Genomic DNA, 27,253 nt, shown 5'->3' with positions numbered 1-27,253 from the left:
GGTATTCGTCAGAACGTCACCCCAAAGAGAATGACGACAATTGAAGTCACCCAGCAGGAGCACAGGCTCCGGCAAGGAGTCTAGGAGGTGTTTCAAATCAGGAAGAGAGAGCGGGACACTCGGGGGGAGATAAATGGAACAAATTGTGTACCATTTCCCCACAAAGATACGAGCAGCAGAACAATGGAGAGGCGAAGGAAAAAGCAAAGGAACAAAGGGAACATCGGCACGAATCAAGAGAGCAGAAGAATTAGAAGCCCCAGCAATGGCTGGGGGGGGGGGGGAGAGAAAGGAAGAGCCACGAAAACGACCAGGACGAGCACCAAGCATTGGCTCCTGGAGACAGACACAAAGGGGCGAAAACCGCGAAAGCAGAAGTTGGAGTTCGAGGAAATTGGCGTAATAACCTCGAACGTTCCATTGAAGAATGGACAACGATGAGAATAACAGGAAGAGGTCTTGGACCCCTACTTCCCCCTCTCTTTTTTAATAATCTATATAGTCATAATTATAGCTTTAAGTATTCAATGAATAAAGTTTTTGACATTTTTATCCTTTTCCTTACCTAACATCATTTGTGCAGCATATTTTTATTTTATGTCTCACCCAGATTTAATTTCAAAATAAAACCAAACTAAATAAATTAGAAATGGGTATGTATAGCTAAGGTACACCCTTACTACTAGGTGAACAAGCGCATTTGGTGATAGTAAATGATCCCATCAGGCAGGGCTCATCACCTTCTCTCATATTTCATGTTCACCAGTATTTATTTACTTAATAACTACTGGTATAATATCTTGCTATTATAAAACTAATTCTACTATCATCAAACACATATTTACTTCAAGTTTCAAGCAGAGAATGCGTATATAACTAACACGAAGGATTCCTCTTCACTAGATTCACCAGCTATAATATTTTGGTCATGTTCCAATATCATAAATCGATCCCAGTGTTATGTAGTAGAGAAAAAATTACTTATATCCAGTTTACGTAAAGCTACGAGTGGTCGAAACCACACTTAAATCCAGGAATGAACTTACGAAGGTTTTTCCACTTAGGGTAGTTAATTGAATACGGACGTAGCCGCCACGAAGGCGCTAAGACGGAAAACGCTCTTAGCTAAGAGGAAAAACCTTCGTAAGTACCTTCCTTAATCCGGCCCCAGGTCGTGTAACTTTTTGCACATCCTAGTCCATGGGTTAAGGTGCACATCTGTGGTTATCCACAACATTGGTTCGATCGTGCTGTCCTGCTCTAAAGATTATATCATTGATTTATCACTGTGTACAATATCTTTATACATTTAATATTTTTTATGTTCGACATACAATACTGTGGTGTAAATACTTTCTAATGAAAGGATTCTAAATGGGAAATTGTAAACAACGCCACACCTTAGGGATGGCATGTGACTGAAAGCTTTATTGTACAGATTTTAATGGACAACAAGATCCACAGCATTCACCCTTTATTTGTGCACATGATAGGACATACATTTGTGCATAATTTGATGCAGAAATCCCATTGAAAAAGCACTGTTTGAATTTTTTAGTAATATTAATTTAAAATTATCAGTCTCGGAGGAATTCTGCATTATCTAGATGCCAAATTCATTGTACTGGCTAGATTAAATTCACTGGCTAGATTAAAATCCCTATCTTGGACCAGGTTCCCATGTAGTACAAAATCCACTGAATTTATATTCAATATAGTATTGTATAGTGAATATTCTTTGCTTGAGCCAGTGAGCCCAACCACCTTACTGATACATCTCAGCGTAATACTGTAATGGGAAGGAGAGATACTGTATACAGTATAGTAACGGGAGGAACACGCAGTCAACAAGGTAATACCGATAAAATCCTGATATACCATATAATTCAACATGACAAATGCACTATTGAAAGGAGAAGATAATTATATATTATGGTAAAAGGTTTACTATGAAATACAAAAGTACATATTTAACAATAATACATATGGCCTGCATTAATATATATTTTATACACTAAGTATAGTACTGTATAAACTGTTATACATACTGTACTTACAACCTGTAACTATATTTTAGAAATTCTAAATTCTGATACAGTCAAAATAAGAAATTAAGGAATGATATGTTTCCTTTGTAACCATAAAACAACAACTGTGCATAACTAAGCAAAATGGAAGAGGAGGCAGTCCTAAAAGAGGAATTAACAATTTACTGTAGAATCTATCTTTATCCCCATGAACGCCCCTCTGATGGAGTAACCACAACTGAAACCTATTCAGGTAGCCCTATCTTAACATGCTCTTCTGATTTGTCCTCTTTCCTTTATGTCTAAGAATTATTAGCCAGCAGTAACTGGTTGGAGTTAATGTAATTTCATGATCAAAAAGATATTATGCAGTTGATGCCACCTCGAAGAAAACTATAAAATCAGTGCTAGTGACTGATAACTTTGCCTGTCATACGATCAGGTGACAGCCTGGCTCTACTGAATGGACAGTACTGCACTGTACTCCAAAAGTCTCCCTTCCCCCATACTGACTGCCTACCATTCCACTCCCAATTCCCTTTCACTCTTCTATTTCTAACGTGGTGATCAAGTCTTCCTTTTATGTCTAATATGGAGGCTATCTACTGTACTAATGTGGTTGTCACTCGAGGATCAACTCGTATGGTACTTCATATTCCAGGATATTTCAAGCTTTGACCTTCATGCTATTGCCTTTTACACTGGCATGAATGACATGATAATGTTATGGGACAATACAAATTTGTCCATTTGTTAAAGAAAAAAAAAGACAAGCTGCTTACAAGAAACTTTTGGATGGGAAGTATAACACAAGAATTATATAGTGCAGGCTACACAAATTAAAAGATTAACAAACCAAGCCATTTTGTAACTCATGCACATCATCAAATGTTGGCACTGTTCCATATTGCACATCATAATACAAACCTGGCACCATTAGCTAGTTTATTAAAACTAAAATTGTCACTGTCATTCAGCAGTACAATTTTAATACAAGTATGGTGAGGCAATTATACATTTCCATTCAACCAAAAACAATCGATAATATAGAACTGTTTATATATTGGACCATGGAGGTGTCATTGGCTGTGGGTTTTGAAGGTAGGACATCACAACTGCAGAAATGGACAACCTGAAATGTTAATATAATTAGTAAATTATTTGTGACAAGCAAATAAAAGTATATTTGTTTAATTATGATAATTTACTTTGAAAATCAGAACTATTAGCCAGTAACAATGGGTTGGATTAATGTAATTTAAATTACATTCAATAACAAAAGACAATTATGCAAGTGTTGTCACCCTTAGGAAAATCATGAAGTCAATGCTATAGTGACTGACAAGTAAGCTCAGAAAACTACTGACAGGGCTCTCCCAAAAATAACAAATCAGAGCAAGAGAGATTGTTGAAACACAGGGAATACAGAGGACATACTCAGCACACAAACACAATAAAGTACATAAATTATTGGGACCATTTGAAGCTCCCAAAATGTACTCTGGAAAGGAGACAAGAGAGGTATCATGTACTGTATACATGGACTGAACTCCAGGTCCAAAATTTACACAGTATTATAACATAGTGGAGCGAACAATATGGTAGGAAATGCAGAATAGCGCAAGTGAAGAAAAAATGTGCCACAGAAACAGTCATAGAACACTGTATGAATATCCAGGTCCAAAATTTGCACAATATTATAACAGATGCTATACCGATGATGATACTTTTCAAAACGCTTGTGCTCTCTAGAGTGGAGTACTGCTGCACAATGACAGCCCCTTTCAAAGCTGGAGAAATTGCTGACCTGGAGAGTGTGCAGAGATCCTTTACTGCTAGAATCCACTCAGTAAAACATCTAAACTATTGGGACCGACTAAAGAGCCTAAATCTGTACTCCCTTGAGCGCAGGCGGGAGAGATACATAATAATTTACACGTGGAAAATATTAGAGGGGCTGGTCCCAAACCTGCACACAGAAATAACATCACATGAGACCAGAAGACATGGAAGGATGTGCAGAATACCCCCGTTGAAAAGTGGAGGTACAACAAGTACTCCGAGAGAGAACTCTATCAACATCAGAGGCCCGAGACTGTTCAACACGCTTCCGCTACACATAAGGGGCATAACTGGCCGACCCCTCACAGTGTTCAAGAGAGAACTGGATAAGCACCTCCAAAGGATACCTGATCAACCAGGCTGTGACTCATACGTCAGGCTGCGAGCAGCCGCGTCCAACAGCCTGGTTGATCAGTTCAGCAACCAAGAGGCCTGGTCGACGACCGGGCCGCGGGGACGCTAAGCCCCGGAAGCACCTCAAGGTAACCTCAAGGTAAGGTAAGGTAGTGGAGCGAACAATATGGTAGGAAATGCAGAATAGCGCAAGTGAAGAATAAAGGTGCCACAGGAACAATCATAGAACACTGTATGAATATCAAAGGACCACGGCTCCTTAATATCCTCACAGCAAATAAAATAAGTATGGCTGGAACAAAAGTATTTCTTCAAGAAAAAATTAGAGTTTCCTGCAAGAAGTGCTGGACTAACTAGATTGTAAGTGGGAATATGGCCCTGCAGGCCACTCCAAGCAACAGTCTACTGGACCAAGATCTTGCACGTCATGCCTGGCCCAGGCCAGGCTTGGAGAAAAGAAATCCCAGAACCCCCTTATCCAGGTACAAATCCAGATCCAGGTAATGAAATGCCCTTTTCAGGCATGTAGTCAATCGCTCACCTCCCAGTCCTGTTCTCTTCCTTATAGAATATTTGGGGGTTCCATTTGGCTCAACGAGCGGGGATGGCAGGCTAGCTGGGACTTTAGGTGACCTGACCCACCATATGATGGTGGTCAGGCACATCATGGTTCAACCTGTCCTCTTGAAAATAACGTCGCTTTTCGTTCGAATGCATGCTATATCCAAAAATGAACGTAATTTGAAATGAAATTGGCTCACGAAAGTGACATACTGTCGCGTTTTCTCTAAGTCCTCTGGCTTACTTGGAAAGGTTAGGAGAGGAAACTTTCATTTAACGTTTTTCATAGCTTTTGAAACTTGAGGACAATTTCCTGCCCTCCTAACCTACGAGAGGACCCTTAACTTACTGTTTTGAAACAAAATCCAAAATTTATTTTAATTTTTTTATTTTTAAATTACGTCCATTTTCGGCCATATGGGCAAACGACCAAATTCAGACGTAATTTGTAAGAGGACAGGTTGCACAGTTAGGGTATTTACCCCGTCGCGATGTTTATTTGCCTTAGTACACCAGGTTTTGGCCTTGTGTAAAGTAAAGTATATGTTAAAATGTGACATGCTATGAGGACAGGTTGTACCTTTATGGGTTTAGTAATATACAAATTTCAGAAGAAAACAAGATAAACCTTACATGAAGCTGCTGAGCATTTGTTTCGTATCGTCATTGACTCTCGAGTTGGCAAAGCTGGTGCAGGAGCAGTATAGCGCAACCCAAGCACACCACTTCAACTGCAAGTAAGAAATAATGAGTTCACTATAGAGTATCATTTATAACAACAATGTCTAAAATTTCTATAATCATAGTTTTAATAATACAGTATTTGGAGGATTAAAATTCATAGAGTAGAAATCACATTCCTCAATATAAGTATTATAAGATTAAAACCCTAAATAAGAAAATGATCCAAGATAAAGTCTGATATTATTTACTTAAAACATGTACTGTACTATATATGTGAAAATTAAGCATTGAATACTGTATAATTAAACATCTTTTTCTGGTAGGCCCTTGATTTACCCATCTTCCACCAGATGACAGCCCTGAGGTTACCTGAGGTTTCAATCAACTTGCCTAAAAGATCAACACTTCAAAAACGAAGGGTGAACAGGAGCACTGTCCAGAGCGAACGATGCACTAGAACCCCTACCCCAGTCAGGAACCAGGAGATATGGATCTACACATGGCCCAAAGCTGGATCCGAAGAACTCAACTGAAGCAGACTGAGGCTAAAATACTGCACTGCCAGCTATCAAAGATTGATCTACCTTCCCTTCCCGCCCAACCACTTGGGCTAGACAGTAGAGCGAAGACCCATTTTTTTGCAAGCCGGTTTTCAATCCCCGACTGTCCAAGTGGTTGGGCACAATTTCGTCCCCATGTCCCATCAAAAATCCTTATATTGATCCCTTCCAAATGCTATATAGTTATAATGATTTAGTGATTTCTCCTAATAATTCCCTTCCCTTCCCTTTCCCTCCAGAAAGTAGAAAGGGTGTAAAAAGAGAGGCAAACCGCAAGGAATACAACTAAGAAGATTCCTGATGATCTAGAACTGCACGCTGGAAAGCACGACAGGCCGCATATAGTGTAAATATGCAACCACATCCCACAGCAGCAGCTCAAACAACTAGAGCAATGCTATCAAGGCAATCTTTGAAGACAACACAAATGGTGAAACCAGCTGGGAAGAACCCTGCTCTAAACATAATTACACCTGATCAACTAGGCTGTGACTCATACGTCAGGCTGCGAGCAGCCGCATCCAACAGCCTGGTTGATCAGTCCGGCAACCAGGAGGCCTGGTCGACGACCGGGCCGCGGGGACGCTAAGCCCCGGAAGCACCTCAAGGTAACACTGAGAAGAGCTCCAGAGTTGCACAAAAATGGAGACCCTATGCCAAATGGATCTAAAATTTGTGGTCCAACATGATCTATTACAGTATGTACTTATCATTTTGACAATGGCATATGATAGAGCAATCATTGGCAAACAATTCCATTTAAAAATCATAATTACAGTATATGACAATTATTGGTGGTCCCAACATAACATAATGACCAGGATTTACACAAACTCAACCATTCTTGACATAAATCCCAGTAAATTGAGGGTACCGGTAGTATAGTCGAGTTCGTTCTTGACTCGCAATCTAGAATTCTGGGTTCAAATCCCAGGCAAGATAGAAATGGCGGGTGTGTATCCTATCACCTAATGTACCTGTTCACCTAGCAGGAAATAGGTACCCAAAAGTCAGTCAGCTTATTGTGGGGTTGCATACTGGGGAGGGTCAGTAATTAGACCCTAGGGATAGGGGGGAAAGGGGGGGGGAGAACCTGGATACAAACCTAACATGTATTTTTTTTTTTTTTTTTTTTTTTTTTTTTTTTTTTTTTTTTTTTTTTTTTTTTAGATATATACAAGAGTTGTTACATTCTTGTACAGCCACTAGTACGAGTAGCGTTTCGGGCAGGTCCCTGGAATACGATCCCCTGCCGCGAAGAATCGTTTTTTCATCCAAGTACACATTTTACTGTTGCGTTAAACAGAGGCTACAGTTATTAAGGAATTGCGCCCAGTAAATCCTCCCCGGCCAGGATACGAACCCATGACATAGCGCTCGCGGAACGCCAGGCGAGTTTCTTACCACTACACCACGGAGACTGTAAAAAATTACACTGAAACTGTGACTGTGAAAAAATTCTTTTATGATGCGTCTTGATTATGGCATATGATACTGATCACGGATAATTTTGTATTAAAATTATAGATGTACACACACACAACTTTATTGAAACCAAACATTCAAAAGGAGAGAACTTTTTCACCAAGCTTGAGAGAGGAAATGAGGAAGGGATAGTCTCACACCCTCCCTCCCTCTTCCCCCATGCCCAGCATTCAGCCGACTGCTGTTGCTTTGTCACACTTTTGGCTCACTTCACGCTCATGCCATAAATTTTTCAGTAAAGTGAAAATGTATTTTGACTTAATTACAATCTTCGGCACAATAATTACCGAATAATGGACATCCATGTTAGTCACAAGGGTTGAGTTGACGGTTCTCCAACCTCCTATCAATTAAAAAACTAGAAAGATCAGACCTATGTGACAGGTATTGAAGTATTATTAGTGTGACTCCAACTGTACACACAGAAGATGATGCAAGGCACCAACATGGCACACGAGTCAGAATCAGACATAACACACACTAAAATACCCAGCAACAGGCCTGGCCACGTGGACCGAGTCCCAAGCAGTACTGATGTAATGGCAACTCAAAAGGAGAAGCCCTGACTAGGACAACACCCAGAATCTTGAAAAATATTACTGGTGGGAATGGGTAATACAAACTAGCTACAAGGCAGAGAGTTAAACTAAATCAGAATGAATGAACAGCTAAGGGCACACAAGATGGGTGCCTTAAACTGACAAGTGAAGCATGAATATAAACAATACAAAAAGCATGGCTCCCACAGAAAATGTTCCCATGAATACCAACATCACTTACATACAATATACAGTAGTTCATAAAATATGAGTTGAAAACAAAAAAAACTGAGCAAGCTAGTGCCAGGATGAATAGGGATGATAGTGGTAGACAATAGGGATGATACCGTGGGCTTCAGAACAGACCCTATAATGCCAGAAACCCAAAACTTACTCTCATCATTAGACCACACATGCTGAAGATAATGCCTAGTACATTCATGTAGTCAGTAGTTGGATCTTCACCAGGGGCCCCTGGAGTCCCTTGTGCTGATGGTTTGTACCTGTCAATGGTCAAATTACATTATATTGCAGTTGGTATGTATAAAAATGTAATATTAATGTATTATTATTATTACTGTATCAGTAAGGTGTTATTGATCAAATAAGTAACATTAAAGCATGAGTGAGAAGGCAAATAAAATGAATTCAATAAACACAGGTTTTATAATTCTCTTTGCAAGAAGTGATTAGTTATGGAAAATCAGGAGGGAAGATGAGAGAACATATTACAAATACAAACAACAATGAAGTTCAATAATTACTGTACACAAACCCTCACAAAAGTAACATTATTTGAAAAAAAGAATACAGCACTGAATGTAATGAAACACCATTTTCTGGGTGAGCCCAGAGGCTCCCTGGAGCCTACAAGGCTCTCCACAGAAAAGATTTTGAAAAGTTTTTTACTTGTATCGTACTTAAGTATGATTTCCCATTGGGACAAAGCCAGTTAGGTTTATCAAGGTCCCCTCTAGGCCAACTACTAGTCTTTCCCAAGATGCAACCAACAATAGTTGCCCAACTCCTAGGTACTTATTTACCGCTAGGTGAACACAGGCATCGGGCAAAAGCAAACGTGCCAAACGTCCCTGTCCTGCGGCAGAAATCAATCCCGAACGTTTCAATTGCGAGCTGACTGTGTTGACCACTACACTACAGTATTTTGAGGTTATCTTGAGACGATTTCGGGGCTTAGCGTCCCCGTGGCCCAATCCTCGACCAGGCCTCCTTTTTGTTACACCCCCCCAGGAAGCAGCCAGTAGCAGCTGTCTAACTCTCAGGTACTTATTTACTGCTAGGTAACAGGGGCATCAGGGTGAAAGAAACTCTGCCCATTTGTTTCCACCTCCACTGGGGATCAAACCCGGAACCTTAGGAATACAAATCCGGAGCGCTGTCCACTCAGCCGTTAGGCCCCCCTGACACTACAATATTATTCACTACAATGGGCTATTTGTACAAATGAATCGCCATTATCTGTACATTCTTGTAAAGCCACTAACATGCATAGCATTTTAGGCAAATCTTAAAGCTAACGCAAAATTTGCAGTGAATTTTAAATTATTGTACAAGGGAAACAGTTAATCTTAAGAGAACAAATCTACAAGGGGCCGTGACGAGGATTCGAACTTGCGTCCAAGAGCATCCCAGACGCTGCCTTAATCGACTGAGCTACGACATGGTATAAGAATTGCAACCAGAAATTCTTCTGAATTTACTTGGATCCTGCAGCCTCTCCGAGAGACAAACCAGGATTTTACACAACTCCCCCCATGCATTCGAGCTATGTCAATAGGCCGTTCTACCTCTTCGCCCTTACTTCATTATATACAGAAATCACAATAGCGTGACATCTAAGCTAAGCTAATTGTTAAGCGAGAGGTAAGGTAGTAATAAGGGTGATGAGAAATTATGTTGATGGAGTGCATTTGTAGATAGTACAGCACTAGATGAGTAATTAGCACAATGTGGGATACTAAAGTGAAGACATTGGGTTAGGAAATTCCACACATTTGGTCTCTCTATATAGAGACCTGCATAGAGAATCTTAGAGATATTTCAGCAGTGATGTTCATGCAGAACATCACAAACATTCTTATTTCATATAATTCGGAAGTTTAAAATCTGAGTTAGTATTAAGGAAGAGAGCTTTGCAAGTGTTTATAATGTGAAGAGAATGAAGAGTACGGATTAAATGTTTAGTATGTCCAGGGGTTTGAGCAAAGAGGCTGTATGTTGTCTGAAAACAGAATTTATTATAGTTGAGGGTATCACAGTGTAATCAACTCTCATACCAGGAACAGTTGAGGGACACAGCACTAACAACACTTCAAACCAGACATGACTTAGCAGACCTCATTGAAATTTTAAAAAACTGAACAATTTGGAGGATGTTGATCCAGATAATGTCTTATAAAAGCTCAACAAACCACAACATAGGACTGAAAACAAGAGATGCCTTTTACCCCCATACGGTTATAAACCCATGGAACTGCCTACCTGCCAAACATAATTGCCCAAACTCTTACATTTTAAAATCCAACTGGAAAAAAATAATCAAGGCAAATGAGGGGACTTTGGACAAGCTTTTCTGTTCTCGTCGAGGCCACTAATACGTTAGTGGCCCTCAGGTAAAGTCAGGTAAAAATCGGTTGCCTTCCTCCTTGACTCCCAATTGGGGATCCTGGGTTCAATTCCCAGTCAGGACAGATATGGCTGGGCACATTTCCTTTCACCTAATTCTTCTGTTCACCTAGCAGTAAACAGGTACTCGGAAATTAAACAACTGTTGTGGGTAGGATGATATAAATACTGTACTTTGTAAAGAAACCCAGATACAGTACTGTAATAACAAAATATATTTAAATTAAGATTATAGTGCATTTTAAAATCTGGTTATGTGGTCGCTGATGGAGAGTTTCCATAAATACGTAACTAACATGAAACTGGCCGCTAACAGTTTCATGTCAATGGCTGCTTCGGCCAGCTGCATTTAGTTCAATAAACATTTCTGTATATTACCTGTTGATGGTTTTAACAGTTCCTCACACACAGCCTGGCCTTTATACGGGTCATGAAAGGTCTACCAGAACCTAGTGAGTTACTTGAAACACCTAACATTTTTATGCAAACTTTGTACAAAATTATTAATTACTACTATACACTGATAACACAACTGTTGTTTTCCAATAGTTGTGTTAGTCCTACATTGCTTTGTTATCACTAGTAAAACGGTCTGTAATAATGTGTCACCCTGTACACATGACTGTTCACCAATGGATTGGAAAATTTACCTAACCTTACCCAGGCTAACTCAAACCAACCAAGCCTAACACAGCCTAATCTTGGCTAATACATACTAACGTATCAAACTTTATGGATGGTACTTTTTGGACATGAAATAATTCGACGATGCTCGTTTTCCCGTTTGTTAAAACCGTATACACTATACTGTTATGGTAGGATGTATTAGCTTAGGTTAAGCTGTACTGGACTCCTTTGGTTTGGGTTAGGTTGATTCTTGGTTTGGTTAGTTTAGGTTGGGTTGAGCTAGGTTATCTTGAGATGATTTCGGGGCTTAGCGTCCCCGCGGCCCGGTCCTCGATCAGGCCTCCTTTTTTGTTACACCCCCACCAGGAAGCAGCCCGTAGCAACTGTCTAACTCCCAGGTACCTATTTACAGCTAGGTAACAGGGGCATCAGGATGAAAAACATTTTGCCCATTTATCTCTGCCTTCACCGGGGATCGAACCCGGAAACCCTAGGTTAGATAGGTTTTAACATTTGTTTGTGAGTCATCGTGTATATGGTATGACTTGTATCTGATTTAATATGGTCTTATCTGTCAAAACTAAAAATTAAGTAAAAATCTTATATACCTTCTTGTATATAAATAAATAAATGAACTTTGTTTAACCCTCGCCATTTCTTTTCAAACTCCAAACAAAATGGGAGTAAAAAATCATTTCAACAAGGCTAGTTTTCTGATAAAAATGTACTACTACGTTAGACTTGGTTATGTTATATGGATTAGGTTGTTTTATCATTAATCATTATCGTTTTAAGTCTGCTAACTAAGCATCTTGTATACGTAATGACCTATACCCCCTACAGCAAAAATACCGAACTATAATACCCTAAATCCCACCCATATAGGTGTACAGACAAGTAATTCTTTAAACATCACACCAAAGCATTGTACAGAGACAAGAAAACCCATGCCTATATAAGAACGAATTGTCCATATGATGACCTACTAACTTCCTCCCCCACACACACACAGATCCTCATCATTACACAATAATAACATCTTGCACTACAATATCCCCCCCCACATTCACTTACCTAACAATCTTATCCACTCTCCGTGGGTCAGAGCTGTTGTTTGACGTCTGCATTTTGAGTGGGAATGTTGCTGGCGAGCTGCTCCTGTATGTCGTCTGCTGGTCCACAACAGTGCTGGTGGAGGCCGAAGGTTCCGGGCCACGGGGACCTCGGTTGCCAGATCCAAACTGCGGTAAGTACCGAATTTGTAATAAGAGTAATATATATATATTATATATAATGTATATTTTGTTAAATATGACCGAAAAGGTAAGATTAATAATTCTACCACGAATTTTCTCAATATTTCTTATGTTTCTTTTTTACTGTGGATGGTAATTGAAAAATCAATTCTCCAAAATTCATTTTTATTTCTAGTCTGACGCGAGGCTTGAACGCGTTTCGTAATAACTTGTTACATTTTCAGAGACTTTAGTTTATACACACACAACTGTAACCTGAGAACACTAAACAGAGTTTTACTTATGCTAACATTAAACAGCTTGTCTTATATACTCGCATTTGGGTGAGGTGATGTGTTGCAACAGTTTTGGAAGAGGTGAACAAACTTTTGACCAACGCAGAACTCGGAACAATGGGTATAAATTGGATAAATGAGAGGGAAGAATGGAAGTAACTGCAAAGGGCCTATTGACCCATACTTCCTCTTGATGCTTCTATATTGGTACGGAGTCTTGAAGTGGGTAGAATATAGTTGTGCATCAATTGGCTGTTGATTGCTGGTGTTGACTTCTTGATGTGTAGTGCCTCACAGATGTCAAGCTGCCTGCTATCGCTGTATCTATCGATGATTTCTGTGTTGTTTGTTAAGACTTCTCTGGTGATGGCCTGGTTGTGGGAAGAGATATGTTTCTTAATGGAGCCCTGTTGCTTATGCATTGTTAATCGCCTGGAAAGAGATGTTGTTGTCTTGCCTATATACTGAGTTCTTTGAGGCTTACAGTCCCCAAGTGGGCATTCGAAGGTATAGACGACGTTAGTCTCCTTTAAGGCGTTCTGCTTTGTGTCAGGAGAGTTTTTCATAAGTAGGTTGGCTGTTTTTTTTGGTTTTATAGTAAATTGTCAATTGTATCTTCTGATTTTTGTCTGTAGGGATAACGTTCCTATTAACAATATCTTTCAGGACCCTTTCCTCCGTTTTATGAGCTGTGGAAAAGAAGTTCCTGTAAAATAGTCTAATAGGGGGTACAGGTGTTGTGTTAGTTGACTCTTCAGAGGTTGCATGGTGTTTCACCTTCCTTTTTATGATGTCTTCAACGAAACCATTGGAGAAGCCGTTGTTGACTAGGACCTGCCTTACCCTACAGAGTTCTTCATCGACTTGCTTCCATCCTGAGCTGTGGCTTAGAGCACGGTCGACATAAGCGTAGACAACATTCCCCTTGTACTTGTCTGGGCAGCCAACCCTATGCCCTACCAAGAACCCACCCGAAGCCGGACAGACACCCACCTGGAGCCCGAACAGTCACCCACCCGGAGCTCGCCAGCTGAGTGAACCGGGGCCCGCCAGTTGAATGAACTGGAACCCATCAGTTGAGTACCTGGAGCCTGCCCCGAGCCCGACCAAGAACCAACCCAGAGCCCAACCGAGAACCCACCCCGATTCCTACAGAGAACCCACCCTGAGCCCGACCAAGAACCTACCCCGAGCCCTACAGAGGTACCCCAAGCCCGAGAGCCCACCCCGAGCTTGACAACCGAGAGCCAACCCAAAGCCCTACCAAGAACCCACCCCCAAGCCCTACCAAGAACCCAGCCCCAAGACCTACCAAGAACCCAGCCCCAAGACCTACCAAGAACCCACCCCCAAGCCCTACCAAGAACCCACCCCCAAGCCCTACCAAGAACCCACCCGAAGCCGGACACCCACCCACCTGGAGCCCGAACAGTCAAACACCCAGAGCCCGCCAGTTTAGTAAACCGAAGCCCGCCAGTTGAGTGAACCGGAGCCCGCCAGTTGAGTGAACTGGAACCCGTCAGTTGAGTACCTGGAGCCCGCCCCGAGCCCTACCGAGAACCCATCCCGATCCCTACAGAGAACCCACCCCGAGCCCGACCAAGAACCTACCCCGAGCCCTACAAAGGTTCCCCAAGCCCGAGAGCCCATCCCAAACCCGAAAGAGCCCACCCCGAGCCTGACCGGGAGTCAACCCTAAGCCCTACCAAGACCCCACCCCAAGCCCTACCAAGACCCCACCCCAAGCCCTACCAAGACCCCACCCCCAAGCCCTTCCAAGACCCCACCCCCAAGCCCTACCAAGACCCCACCCCCAAGCCCTACCAAGACCCCACCCCCAAGCCCTACCAAGACCCCACCCCCAAGCCCTACCAAGACCCCACCCCCAAGCCCTACCAAGACCCCACCCCCAAGCCCTACCAAGACCCCACCCCCAAACCCTACCAAGACCCCACCCCCAAGCCCTACCAAGACCCCACCCCCAAGCCCTACCAAGATCCCACCCCCAAGCCCTACCAAGAACCCACCCCCAAGCCCTACCAAGAACCCACCCCCAAGCCCTACCAAGAACCCACCCCCAAGCCCTACCAAGAACCCACCCCCGAGCCCTACCAAGAAGCCACCCCCGAGCCCTACCAAGAACCCACCCCCGAGCCCTACCAAGAACCCACCCCCGAGCCCTACCAAGAACCCACCCCCAAGCCCTACCAAGAACCCACCCCCAAGCCCTACCAAGAACCCACCCCCAAGCCCTACCAAGAACCCACCCCCAAGCCCTACCAAGAACCCACCCCCAAGCCCTACCAAGAACCCACCCCCAAGCCCTACCAAGAACCCACCCCCAAGCCCTACCAAGAACCCACCCCCAAGCCCTACCAAGAACCCACCCGAAGCCGGACAGACACCCTCCTGGAGCCCGAACAGTCACCCACCCGGAGCCCGCCAGTTTAGTAAACCAGAGCCCGCCAGTTGAGTGAACCGGAGCCCGCCAGTTGTGTGAACTGGAACCCGTCAGTTGAGTACCTGGAGTCTGCCCCGAGCCCGACCGAGAACCCACCCAGAGCCCTACCGAGAACCCACCCTGATCCCTACAGAGAACCCACCCCGAGTCCTATCAAGAACCCACTCTGAGCCCTACAGAGAGCCCACCCTGAGCCTGACCAAGAACCTACCCCGAGCCCTACAGAGGTAACCCAAGCCCGAGAGTCCATCCCGAACCCGAAAGAGCCCACCCCGAGCCTGACCGAGAGCCAACCCTAAGCCCTACCAAGAACCCACCCCCAAGCCCTACCAAGAACCCAAGCCCTACCAAGAACCCACCCCCAAGCCCTACCAAGAACCCTCCCGAAGCCGGACAGACACCCACCTGGAGGCCGAACAGTCACCCACCCGGAGCCCGACCAGTCAAACACCCGGAGCCCGCCAGTTTAGTAAACCGGAGCCCGCCAGTTGAGTGAACCGGAGCCCGCCAGTTGAGTGAACTGGAACCCGTCAGTTGAGTACCTGGAGCCCGCCCCGAGCCCTACCGAGAACCCACCCTGAGCCCGACCAAGAACCTACCCCGAGCCCTACAGAGGTTCCCCAAGCCCGAGAGCCTATCCCGATCCCGAAAGAGCCCACCCCGACCCCTACCGAGAACCCACCCCCCAAGCCCTACCGAGAACCCACCCCCCCAAGCCCTACCGAGAACCCACCCCCCAAGCCCTACCGAGAACCCACCCCCCCAAGCCCTACCGAGAACCCACCCCCCCAAGCCCTACCGAGAACCCACCCCCCCAAGCCCTACCGAGAACCCACCCCCCCAAGCCCTACCGAGAACCCACCCCCCCAAGACCTACCAAGAACCCACCCCCCAAGCCCTACCGAGAACCCACCCCCCCAAGCCCTACCGAGAACCCACCCCCCAAGCCGTACCGAGAACCCACCCCCCAAGCCCTACCGAGAACCCAGCCCCAAGCCCTTACCGAGAACCCAGCCCCAAGCCCTACCGAGAACCCAGCCCAAAGCCCTACCGAGAACCCAGTCCCAATACCTACCAAGAACCCACCCCAAACCCTACCAAGAACCCTCCCGAAGCCGGACAGACACCCACCTGGAGCCCGAACAGTCACCCACCCGGAGCCCGACCAGTCAAACACCCGGAGCCCGCCAGTTTAGTAAACCGGAGCCCGCCAGTTGAGTGAACCGGAGCCCGCCAGTTGAGTGAACTGGAACCCGTCAGTTGAGTACCTGGAGCCCGCCTCGAGCCCTACCGAGAACCCACCCTGAGCCCGACCAAGAACCTACCCCGAGCCCTACAGAGGTTCCCCAAGCCCGAGAGCCTATCCCGATCCCGAAAGAGCCCACCCAGAGCCTGACCGGGAGCCAACCCCAAACCCTACCAAGAACCCACCCCCAAGCCCTACCAAGAACCCACCCCCAAGCCCTACCAAGAACCCACCCCCAAGCCCTACCAAGAACCCACCCCCAAGCCCTACCAAGAACCCAGCCCTAATACCTACCAAGAACCAACCCCAAGCCCTACCAAGAACCCACCCGAAGCTGGACAGACACCCACCTGGAGCCCGAACAGTCACCCACCCGGAGCCCGACCAGTCAAACACCCGGAGCCCGCCAGTTTAGTAAACCGGAGCCCGCCAGTTGAGTGAACCGGAGCCCGCCAGTTGAGTGAACTGGAACCCGTCAGTTGAGTACCTGGAGCCCGCCCCGAGCCCTACCGAGAACCCACCCTGAGCCCGACCAAGAACCTACCCCGAGCCCTACAGAGGTTCCCCAAGCCCGAGAGCCTATCCCGATCCCGAAAGAGCCCACCCCGACCCCTACCGAGAACCCACCCCCCAAGCCCTACCGAGAACCCACCCCCCCAAGCCCTACCGAGAACCCCCCCCCCAAGCCCTACCGAGAACCCACCCCCCAAGCCCTACCGAGAACCCACCCCCCAAGCCCTACCGAGAACCCACCCCCCCAAGCCCTACCGAGAACCCCCCCCAAGCCCTACCGAGAACCCCCCCCCCAAGCCCTACCGAGAACCCCCCCCCAAGCCCTACCGAGAACCCACCCCCCAAGCCCTACCGAGAACCCAGCCCAAATCCCTACCGAGAACCCAGCCCAAAGCCCTACCGAGAACCCAGCCCCAATACCTACCAAGAACTCATCCCAAGCCCTACCAAGGACCCACCCGAAGCCGGACAGACACCCACCTGGAACCCGAACAGTCACCCACCCGGAGCCCGACCAGTCAAACACCCGGAGCCCGCCAGTTTAGTAAACCGGAGCCCGCCAGTTGAGTGAACCGGAGCCCGCCAGTTGAGTGAACTGGAACCCGTCAGTTGAGTACCTGGAGCCCGCCTCGAGCCCTACCGAGAACCCACCCTGAGCCCGACCAAGAACCTACCCCGAGCCCTACAGAGGTTCCCCAAGCCCAAGAGCCTATCCCGATCCCGAAAGAGCCCACCCTGAGCCTGACCGGGAGCCAACCCCAAACCCTACCAAGAACCCACCCCCAAGCCCTACCAAGAACCCACCCCCAAGCCCTACCAAGAACCCACCCCCAAGCCCTACCAAGAACCCACCCCCAAGCCCTACCAAGAACCCACCCCCAAGCCCTACCAAGAACCCAGCCCTAATACCTACCAAGAACCAACCCCAAGCCCTACCAAGAACCCACCCGAAGCTGGACAGACACCCACCTGGAGCCCGAACAGTCACCCCCCCGGAGCCCGACCAGTCAAACACCCGGAGCCCGCCAGTTTAGTAAACCGGAGCCCGCCAGTTGAGTGAACCGGAGCCCGCCAGTTGAGTGAACTGGAACCCGTCAGTTGAGTACCTGGAGCCCGCCCCGAGCCCTACCGAGAACCCACCCTGAGCCCGACCAAGAACCTACCCCGAGCCCTACAGAGGTTCCCCAAGCCCGAGAGCCTATCCCGATCCCGAAAGAGCCCACCCCGACCCCTACCGAGAACCCACCCCCCAAGCCCTACCGAGAACCCACCCCCCCAAGCCCTACCGAGAACCCACCCCCCCAAGCCCTACCGAGAACCCACCCCCCAAGCCCTACCGAGAACCCACCCCCCAAGCCCTACCGAGAACCCACCCCCCCAAGCCCTACCGAGAACCCACCCCCCCAAGCCCTACCGAGAACCCCCCCCCCCAAGCCCTACCGAGAACCCCCCCCCAAGCCCTACCGAGAACCCACCCCCCCAAGCCCTACCGAGAACCCAGCCCAAATCCCTACCGAGAACCCAGCCCAAAGCCCTACCGAGAACCCAGCCCCAATACCTACCAAGAACTCATCCCAAGCCCTACCAAGGACCCACCCGAAGCCGGACAGACACCCACCTGGAACCCGAACAGTCACCCACCCGGAGCCCGACCAGTCAAACACCCGGAGCCCGCCAGTTTAGTAAACCGGAGCCCGCCAGTGGAGTGAACCGGAGCCCGCCAGTTGAGTGAACTGGAACCGTCAGTTGAGTACCTGGAGCATGCCCCGAGCCCTACCGAGAACCCACCCTGAGCCCGACCAAGAACCTACCCCGAGCCCTACAGAGGTTCCCCAAGCCCGAGAGCCTATCCCGATCCCGAAAGAGCCCACCCCGAGCCTGACCAGGAGCCAACCCCAAACCATACCAAGAACCCACCCCCAAGCCCTACCAAGAACCCTGCCCTAATACCTACCAAGAACCCACCCCAAGCCCTACCAAGAACCCACCCGAAGCTGGACAGACACCCACCTGGAGCCCGAACAGTCACCCACCCGGAGCCCGACCAGTCAAACACCCGGAGCCCGCCAGTTTAGTAAACCGGAGCCCGCCAGTTGAGTGAACCGGAGCCCGCCAGTTGAGTGAACTGGAACCCGTCAGTTGAGTACCTGGAGCCCGCCCCAAGCCCTACCGAGAACCCACCCTGAGCCCGACCAAGAACCTACCCCGAGCCCTACAGAGGTTCCCCAAGCCCGAGAGCCTATCCCGATCCCGAAAGAGCCCACCCCGAGCCCTACTGAGAACCCATATCCCCCAAGCCCTACCAAGAACCCACCCCCCAAGCCCTACCGAGAACCCACCCCCCAAGCCCTACCGAAAACCCAGCCCCAAGCCCTACCGAGAACCCATCCCCCAAGCCCTACCAAGAACCCACCCCCCAAGCCCTACCGAGAACCCACCCCCCAAGCCCTACCGAGAACCCAGCCCCAAGCCCTACCGGGAACCCACCCCCCCAAGCCCTACCGAAAACCCACCCTCCCAAGCCCTACCGAGAACCCACCCCCCCCAAGCCCTACCGAGAACCCACCCCCCAAGCCCTACCGAGAACCCACCCCCCCAAGCCCTACCGAGAACCCACCCCCCAAGCCCTACCGAGAACCCACCCCCCAAGCCCTACCGAGAACCCAGCCCCAAGCCCTTACCGAGAACCCAACCCCAAACCCTACCAAGAACCCACCCCCAAGCCCTACCGAGAACCCACCCCCAAGCCCTACCGAGAACCCACCCCCAAGCCCTACCAAGAACCCACCCCCAAGCCCTACCAAGAACCCAGCCCTAATACCTACCAAGAACCCACCCCAAGCCCTACCAAGAACCCACCCGGAGCCCGACCAGTCAAACACCCGGAGCCCGCCAGTTTAGTAAACCGGAGCCCGCCAGTTGAGTGAACCGGAGCCCGCCAGTTGAGTGAACTGGAACCCGTCAGTTGAGTACCTGGAGCCCTACCGAGAACCTACCCTGAGCCCGACCAAGAACCTACCCCGAGCCCTACAGAGGTTCCCCAAGCCCGAGAGCCTATCCCGATCCCGAAAGAGCCCACCCCAAGCCCTACCGAGAACCCACCCCCCAAGCCCTACCGAGAACCCACCCCCCAAGCCCTACCGAGAACCCACGCCCCAAGCCCTACCAAGAACCCAGCCCTAATACCTACCAAGAACCCACCCCAAGCCCTACCAAGAACCCACCCGAAGCTGGACAGACACCCACCTGGAGCCCGAACAGTCACCCACCCGGAGCCCGACCAGTCAAACACCCGGAGCCCGCCAGTTTAGTAAACCGGAGCCCGCCAGTTGAGTGAACCGGAGACCGCCAGTTGAGTACACTGGAACCCATCAGTTGAGTACCTGGAGCCCGCCCCGAGCCCTACCGAGAACCCACCCTGAGCCCGACCAAGAACCTACCCCGAGCCCTACAGAGGTTCCATAAGCCCGAGAGCCTATCCCGATCCCGAAAGAGCCCACCCCGACCCCTACCGAGAACCCACCCACCCAAGCCCTACCGAAACCCCCCCCCCCAAGCCCTACCGAGAACCCACCCCCCCAAGCCCTACCGAGAACCCACCCCCCCAAGCCCTACCGAGAACCCACCCCCCAAGCCCTACCAAGAACCCACCCCCCAAGCCCTACCGAGAACCCAGCCCCAAGCCCTTACCGAGAACCCAGCCCCAAGCCCTACCGAGAACCCAGCCCAAAGCCCTACCGAGAACGCAGCCCCAATACCTACCAAGAACCCACCCCAAGCCCTACCAAGAACCCACCCGAAGCCGGACAGACACCCACCTGGAGCCCGAACAGTCACCCACCCGCAGCCCGACCAGTCAAACACCCGGAGCCCGCTAGTTTAGTAAACCGGAGCCCGCCAGTTGAGTGAACCGGAGCCCGCCAGTTGAGTGAACTGGAACCCGTCAGTTGAGTACCTGGAGCCCGCCCCGAGCCCAACCGAGAACCCACCCTGAGCCCGACCAAGAACCTACCCCGAGCCCTACAGAGGTTCCCCAAGCCCGAGAGCCTATCCCGATCCCGAAAGAGCCCACCCTGAGCCTGACTGGGAGCCAACCCCAAACCCTACCAAGAACCCACTCCCAAGCCCTACCGAGAACCCACCCCCAAGCCCTACCGAGAACCCACCCCCAAGCCCTACCAAGAACCCACCCCCAAGCCCTACCAAGAACCCAGCCCTAATACCTACCAAGAACCCACCCCAAGCCCTACCAAGAACCCACCCGAAACTGGACAGACACCCACCTGGAGCCCGAACAGTCACCCACCCGGAGCCCGACCAGTCAAACACCCGGAGCCCGCCAGTTTAGTAAACCGGAGCCCGCCAGTTGAGTGAACCGGAGCCCGCCAGTTGAGTGAACTGGAACCCGTCAGTTGAGTACCTGGAGCCCGCCCCGAGCCCTACCGAGAACCCACCCTGAGCCCGACCAAGAACCTACCCCGAGCCCTACAGAGGTTCCCCAAGCCCGAGAGCCTATCCCGATCCCGAAAGAGCCCACCCCAAGCCCTACCGAGAACCCAGCCCCCAAGCCCTACCGAGAACCCACCCCCCAAGCCCTACCGAGAACCCACCCCCCAAGCCCTACCAAGAACCCAGCCCTAATACCTACCAAGAACCCACCCCAAGCCCTACCAAGAACCCACCCCAAGCTGGACAGACGCCCACCTGGAGCCCGAACAGTCACCCACCCGGAGCCCGACCAGTCAAACACCCGGAGCCCGCCAGTTTAGTAAACCGGAGCCCGCCAGTTGAGTGAACCGGAGCCCGCCAGTTGAGTACACTGGAACCCGTCAGTTGAGTACCTGGAGCCCGCCCCGAGCCCTACCGAGAACCCACCCTGAGCCCGACCAAGAACCTACCCCGAGCCCTACAGAGGTTCCATAAGCCCGAGAGCCTATCCCGATCCCGAAAGAGCCCACCCCGACCCGTACCGAGAACCCACCCCCTAAGCCCTACCGAGAACCCACCCCCCCAAGCCCTACCGAGAACCCACCCCCCCAAGCCCTACCGAGAACCCACCCCCCCAAGCCCTACCGAGAACCCCCACCCCCCAAGCCCTACCGAGAACCCACCCCCCCCAAGCCCTACCGAGAACCCACCCCCCCAAGCCCTACCGAGAACCCACGCCCCTCAAGCCCTACCGAGAACCCACCCCCCAAAGCCCTACCGAGAACCCCCCCCCAAGCCCTACCGAGAACCCCCCCCCCCCAAGCCCTACCGAGAACCCACCCCCCCAAGCCCTACATAGAACCTACTCCCCCAAGCCCTACCGAGAACCCACTCCCCCAAGCCCTACCGAGAACCCACCCCCCCAAGCCCTACCGAGAACCCACCCCCCCAAACCCTACCGAGAACCCACCCCCCAAGCCCTACCGAGAACCCAGCCCAAAGCCCTACCGAGAACCCAGCCTAAAGCCCTACCGAGAACCCAGCCCCAATACCTACCAAGAACCCACCCCAAGCCCTACCAAGGACCCACCCGAAGCCGGACAGACACCCACCTGGAGCCCGAACAGTCACCCACCCGGAGCCCGACCAGTCAAACACCCGGAGCCCGCCAGTTTAGTAAACCGGAGCCCGCCAGTTGAGTGAACCGGAGCCCGCCAGTTGAGTGAACTGGAACCCGTCAGTTGAGTACCTGGAGCCTGCCCCGAGCCCTACCGAGAACCCACCCTGAGCCCGACCAAGAACCTACCCCGAGCCCTACAGAGGTTCCCCAACCCCGAGAGCCCATCTCGATCCCGAAAGAGCCCACCCCGAGCCTGACCGGGAGCCAACCCCAAACCCTACCAAGAACCCACCCCCAAGCCCTACCAAGAACCCACCCCCAAGCCCTACCAAGAACCCACCCCAAGCCCTACCAAGAACCCACCCCAAGCCCTACCAAGAACCCACCCCCAAGCCCTACCAAGAACCCACCCCCAAGCCCTACCAAGAACCCTGCCCTAATACCTACCAAGAACCCTGCCCTAATACCTACCAAGAACCCACCCCAAGCCCTACCAAGAACCCACCCGAAGCTGGACAGACACCCACCTGGAGCCCGAACAGTCACCCACCCGGAGCCCGACCAGTCAAACACCCGGAGCCCGCCAGTTTAGTAAACCGGAGCCCGCCAGTTGAGTGAACCGGAGCCCGCCAGTTGAGTGAACTGGAACCCGTCAGTTGAGTACCTGGAGCCCGCCCCGAGCCCTACCGAGAACCCACCCTGAGCCTGACCAAGAACCTACCCCGAGCCCTACAGAGGTTCCCCTAGCCTGAGAGCCTTTCCTGATCCCGAAAGAGCCCACCCCGAGCCCTACCGAGAACCCACCCCCCAAGCCCTACCAAGAACCCACCCCCCAAGCCCTACCAAGAACCCACCCCCCAAGCCCTACCGAGAACCCACCCCCCAAGCCCTACCGAGAACCCAGCCCCAAGCCCTACCGAGAACCCAGCCCCAAGCCTTACCGAGAACCCAGCCCCAAGCCCTACCGAGAACTCAGCCCCAAGCCCTACCGAGAACTCAGCCCCAAGCCCTACCGAGAACCCACCCCCAAGCCCTACCGAGAACCCACCCCAAGCCCTACCGAGAACCCACCCCCAAGCCCTACCGAGAACCCACCCGAAGCCGGACAGACACCCACCTGGAGCCCGAACAGTCACCCACCCGGAGCCCGACCAGTCAAACACCCGGAGCCCGCCAGTTTAGTAAACCGGAGCCCGCTAGTTGAGTGAACCGGAGCCCGCCAGTTGTGTGAACTGGAACCCGTCAGTTGAGTACCTGGAGCCTGCCCCGAGCCCGACCGAGAACCCACCCAGAGCCCTACCGAGAACCCACCCTGATCCCTACAGAGAACCCACCCCTAGTCCTACCATGAAAACACCCTGAGCCCTACAGAGAACCCACCCTGGGCCCGACCAAGAACCTACCCCGAGCTCTACAGAGGTACCCCAAGCCCGAGAGCCCATCCCGAACCGAAAGAGCCCACCCTGAGCCTGACCGGGAGCCAACCCTAAGTCCTACCAAGAACCCACCCCGAAGCCCTACCAAGAACATACCCGAAGCCGGACAGACACCCACCTGGAGCCCGAACAGTCCCCCACCCGGAGCCCGACCAGTCAAACACCCGGAGCCCGCCAGTTTAATAAACCGGAGCCCGCCAGTTGAGTGAACTGGAGCCCGCCAGTTGAGTGAACTGGAACCCGTCAGTTGAGTACCTGGAGCCCGCCCCGAGCCCTACCGAGAACCCACCCCGAGCCCTACCAAGAACCCACCCCGAGCCCTACAGAGAACCCAACCCCCCCGAGCCCTACCAAGAACCCACACCCCCCCGAGCCCTACCAAGAACCCACACCCCCCCGAGCCCTACCAAGAACCCACACCCCCCGAGCCCTACCAAGAACCCACACCCCCCCCGAGCCCTACCAAGAACCCACACCCCCCCCCGAGCCCTACCAAGAACCCACACACCCCCCCGAGCCCTACCAAGAACCCACACCCCCCCGAGCCCTACCAAGAACCCCCCCCCCCCGAGCCCTACCAAGAACCCACACCCCCCGAGCCCTACCAAGAACCCACACCCCCCCGAGCCCTACCAAGAACCCACATCCCCCCAAGCCCTACCAAGAACCCGCACCCCCCCAAGCCCTACCAAGTAACCACACCCCCCAAGCCCCACCAAATACCCACACCCCCCAAGCCCTACCAAGAACCCACACCCCCCCAAGCCCTACCAAGAACCCACACCCCCCCAAGCCCTACCAAGAACCCACACCCCCCCAAGCCCTACCAAGAACCCACACCCCCCCAAGTCCTACCAAGAACCCCCCCCCCCAAGTCCTACCAAGAACCCACATCCCCCCAAGCCCTACCAAGAACCCACACCCCCCAAGCCCTACCAAGTACCCACACCCTCCCAAGCCCTAGCAAGTACCCACACCCCCCCCAAGCCCTACCAAGAACCCACCCGAAGCCGGACAGACACCCACCTGGAGCCCGAACAGTCACCCACCCAGAGCCCGCCAGTTGAGTACCTAAAGCCTGCCCGGAGCCCCGACCGACAACCCACCCCGGAGCCCCGACCGACAACCCACCCTGGAGCCCCGACCGACAACCCACCCCGGAGCCCCGACCGACAACCCACCCCGGAGCCCCGACCGACAACCCACCCCGGAGCCCCGACCGACAACCCACCCCGGAGCCCCGACCGACAACCCACCCCGGAGCCCCGACCGACAACCCACCCCGGAGCCCCGACCGACAACCCACCCCGGAGCCCAGACCGACAACCCACCCCGGAGCCCAGACCGACAACCCACCCCGGAGCCCAGACCGACAACCCACCCCGGAGCCCAGACCGACAACCCACCCCGGAGCCCAGACCGACAACCCACCCCGGAGCCCAGACCGACAACCCACCCCGGAGCCCAGACCGACAACCCACCCCGGAGCCCAGACCGACAACCCACCCCGGAGCCCCGACAGAGAACCCACTTGGGGCCCTACAGAGAACCCACTTGGGGCCCGACAGAGAACCCACTTGGGGCCCGACAGAGAACCCACTTGGGGCCCGACAGAGAACCCACTTGGGGCCCGACAGAGAACCCACTTGGGGCCCGACAGAGAACCCACTTGGGGCCCGACAGAGAACCCACTTGGGGCCCGACAGAGATCCCACTTGGGGCCCCGACAGAGATCCCACTTGGGGCCCGACAGAGAACCCACTTGGGGCCCGACAGAGAACCCACTTGGGGCCCGACAGAGAACCCACTTGGAGCCCGACAGAGAACCCACTTGGAGCCCGACAGAGAGCCCACTTGGAGCCCGACAGAGAACCCACTTGGAGCCCGACAGAGAACCCACTTGGAGCCCGACAGAGAACCCACTTGGAGCCCGACAGAGAACCCACTTGGAGGCCGACAGAGAACCCACCCCGCGCCCAACCTTTCATGGAGAAAATTGAACACCAGGCGACAAAAATAATTGCAGAATGAGGTCTAGTTTCATACCATGAACGGTTGAGGGTCACAGGGCTAACAACACTGCAAACTATAGGCATGCCAGGATGGATCTCACCGAAACTATTAAAATATCGACTTGAATCGACTTGAGAATGGTCCAGGACGGACCGAAACTCGTCGTCCCTTCAACTTCTAGTGTGTGGTCTGGTCAACATACTTCAGCCACGTTATTGTGACTCATCGCCTGCCTATTAAAATATTGAACAGTTTCGAAGATATGGATCCAGAGAACAACTTCAAAAGGTCAGATGGAACACAAACAAGGAACAACGGTTTCAAGTCCAACAAGCCGCAGTGTAGGACTGAAAACATAAGCTATATTTTCACCCACAGGGTTATAAACCCATGGAACCGCCTATCTGCTAAAGCAGTAAATAACATAACACTTGAATTGTAAAATCCAATTTGAAAAAAAATCGGAACAAATGGGGGACCTGATCTGCTACCAGAAATTTTAGCCAAATATCCCCAGTCTGCTAACTGTAGGTAGCAACCGAGTGATTGTAACCTATCCACCGCTGCCCACTGGATGGGGGGCGGTGTGCAGGACAAACATAAATTGTGACACTAGCTCTCCACATATGTCAGGTGCTTAATTTGTCACGGAGATAGCTGTCTCCGTGGTGTAGTGGTAAGACACTCGCCTGGCGTTCCGCGAGCGCTATGTCATGGGTTCGTATCCTGGCCGGGGAGGATTTACTGGGCGCAAATCCTTAACTGTAGCCTCTGTTTAACGCAACAGTAAAATGTGTACTTGGATGAAAAAAGATTCTTCGCGGCAGGGGATCGTATTCCAGGGATCATAGGATTAAGGACTTGCCCGAAACGCTACGCGTACTAGTGGCTGTACAAGAATGTAACAACTCTTGTATATATCTCAAAAAACACATTGATATTATATAATTCTATATACCCCATTATATTATATAATTCTATATACTGTGTATATATAAGATATAAATATGTCAAAAAGAATTATCACTCTTACCTGGAGCAATGTTGCTGATGTCGGAAATCAGTGGTACATGTTGTCGCGTTGACGGCAGGGACGGTACTGACCAATTGAGCCTTCAACAACCAACCGCCGTTTGAACGCCATTTTGAAATTCCAGGCGTACTACCCGAAAAGTGCGTA

The 27,253-nt window shown here is 50.9% G+C and overlaps 1 protein-coding gene and 1 long non-coding RNA gene across 2 annotated transcripts; one reads left to right on the top strand and one right to left on the bottom strand.

Moving 5' to 3' along the window:
• The first annotated feature begins 879 nt into the window (after positions 1-879).
• On the top strand, positions 880-6,992 carry LOC138363038 (uncharacterized). Its single transcript, XR_011227992.1, has 3 exons — positions 880-1,143; positions 5,396-5,521; positions 5,819-6,992. It is a non-coding gene; the product is annotated as an uncharacterized lncRNA (long non-coding RNA).
• Positions 1,924-27,253, bottom strand: LOC123752220 (protein Asterix-like). Its single transcript, XM_069321839.1, has 5 exons — positions 27,107-27,253; positions 12,400-12,566; positions 8,447-8,555; positions 5,418-5,515; positions 1,924-3,159 (listed from the first exon to the last, which is right to left on the bottom strand). The coding sequence occupies exons 2-5, from the start codon at positions 12,450-12,452 to the stop codon at positions 3,084-3,086; spliced, it is 336 nt and encodes a 111-aa protein (XP_069177940.1). The 5' UTR covers positions 12,453-12,566; positions 27,107-27,253; the 3' UTR covers positions 1,924-3,083.

Source organism: Procambarus clarkii, chromosome 10 (assembly GCF_040958095.1).
Source record: "Procambarus clarkii isolate CNS0578487 chromosome 10, FALCON_Pclarkii_2.0, whole genome shotgun sequence".
NCBI classification, from domain to species: Eukaryota; Metazoa; Arthropoda; class Malacostraca; order Decapoda; family Cambaridae; genus Procambarus; species Procambarus clarkii.
The sequence above is the reverse complement of the archived record's forward strand: the minus strand, read 5'-3'. Positions and strand labels throughout refer to the sequence as shown.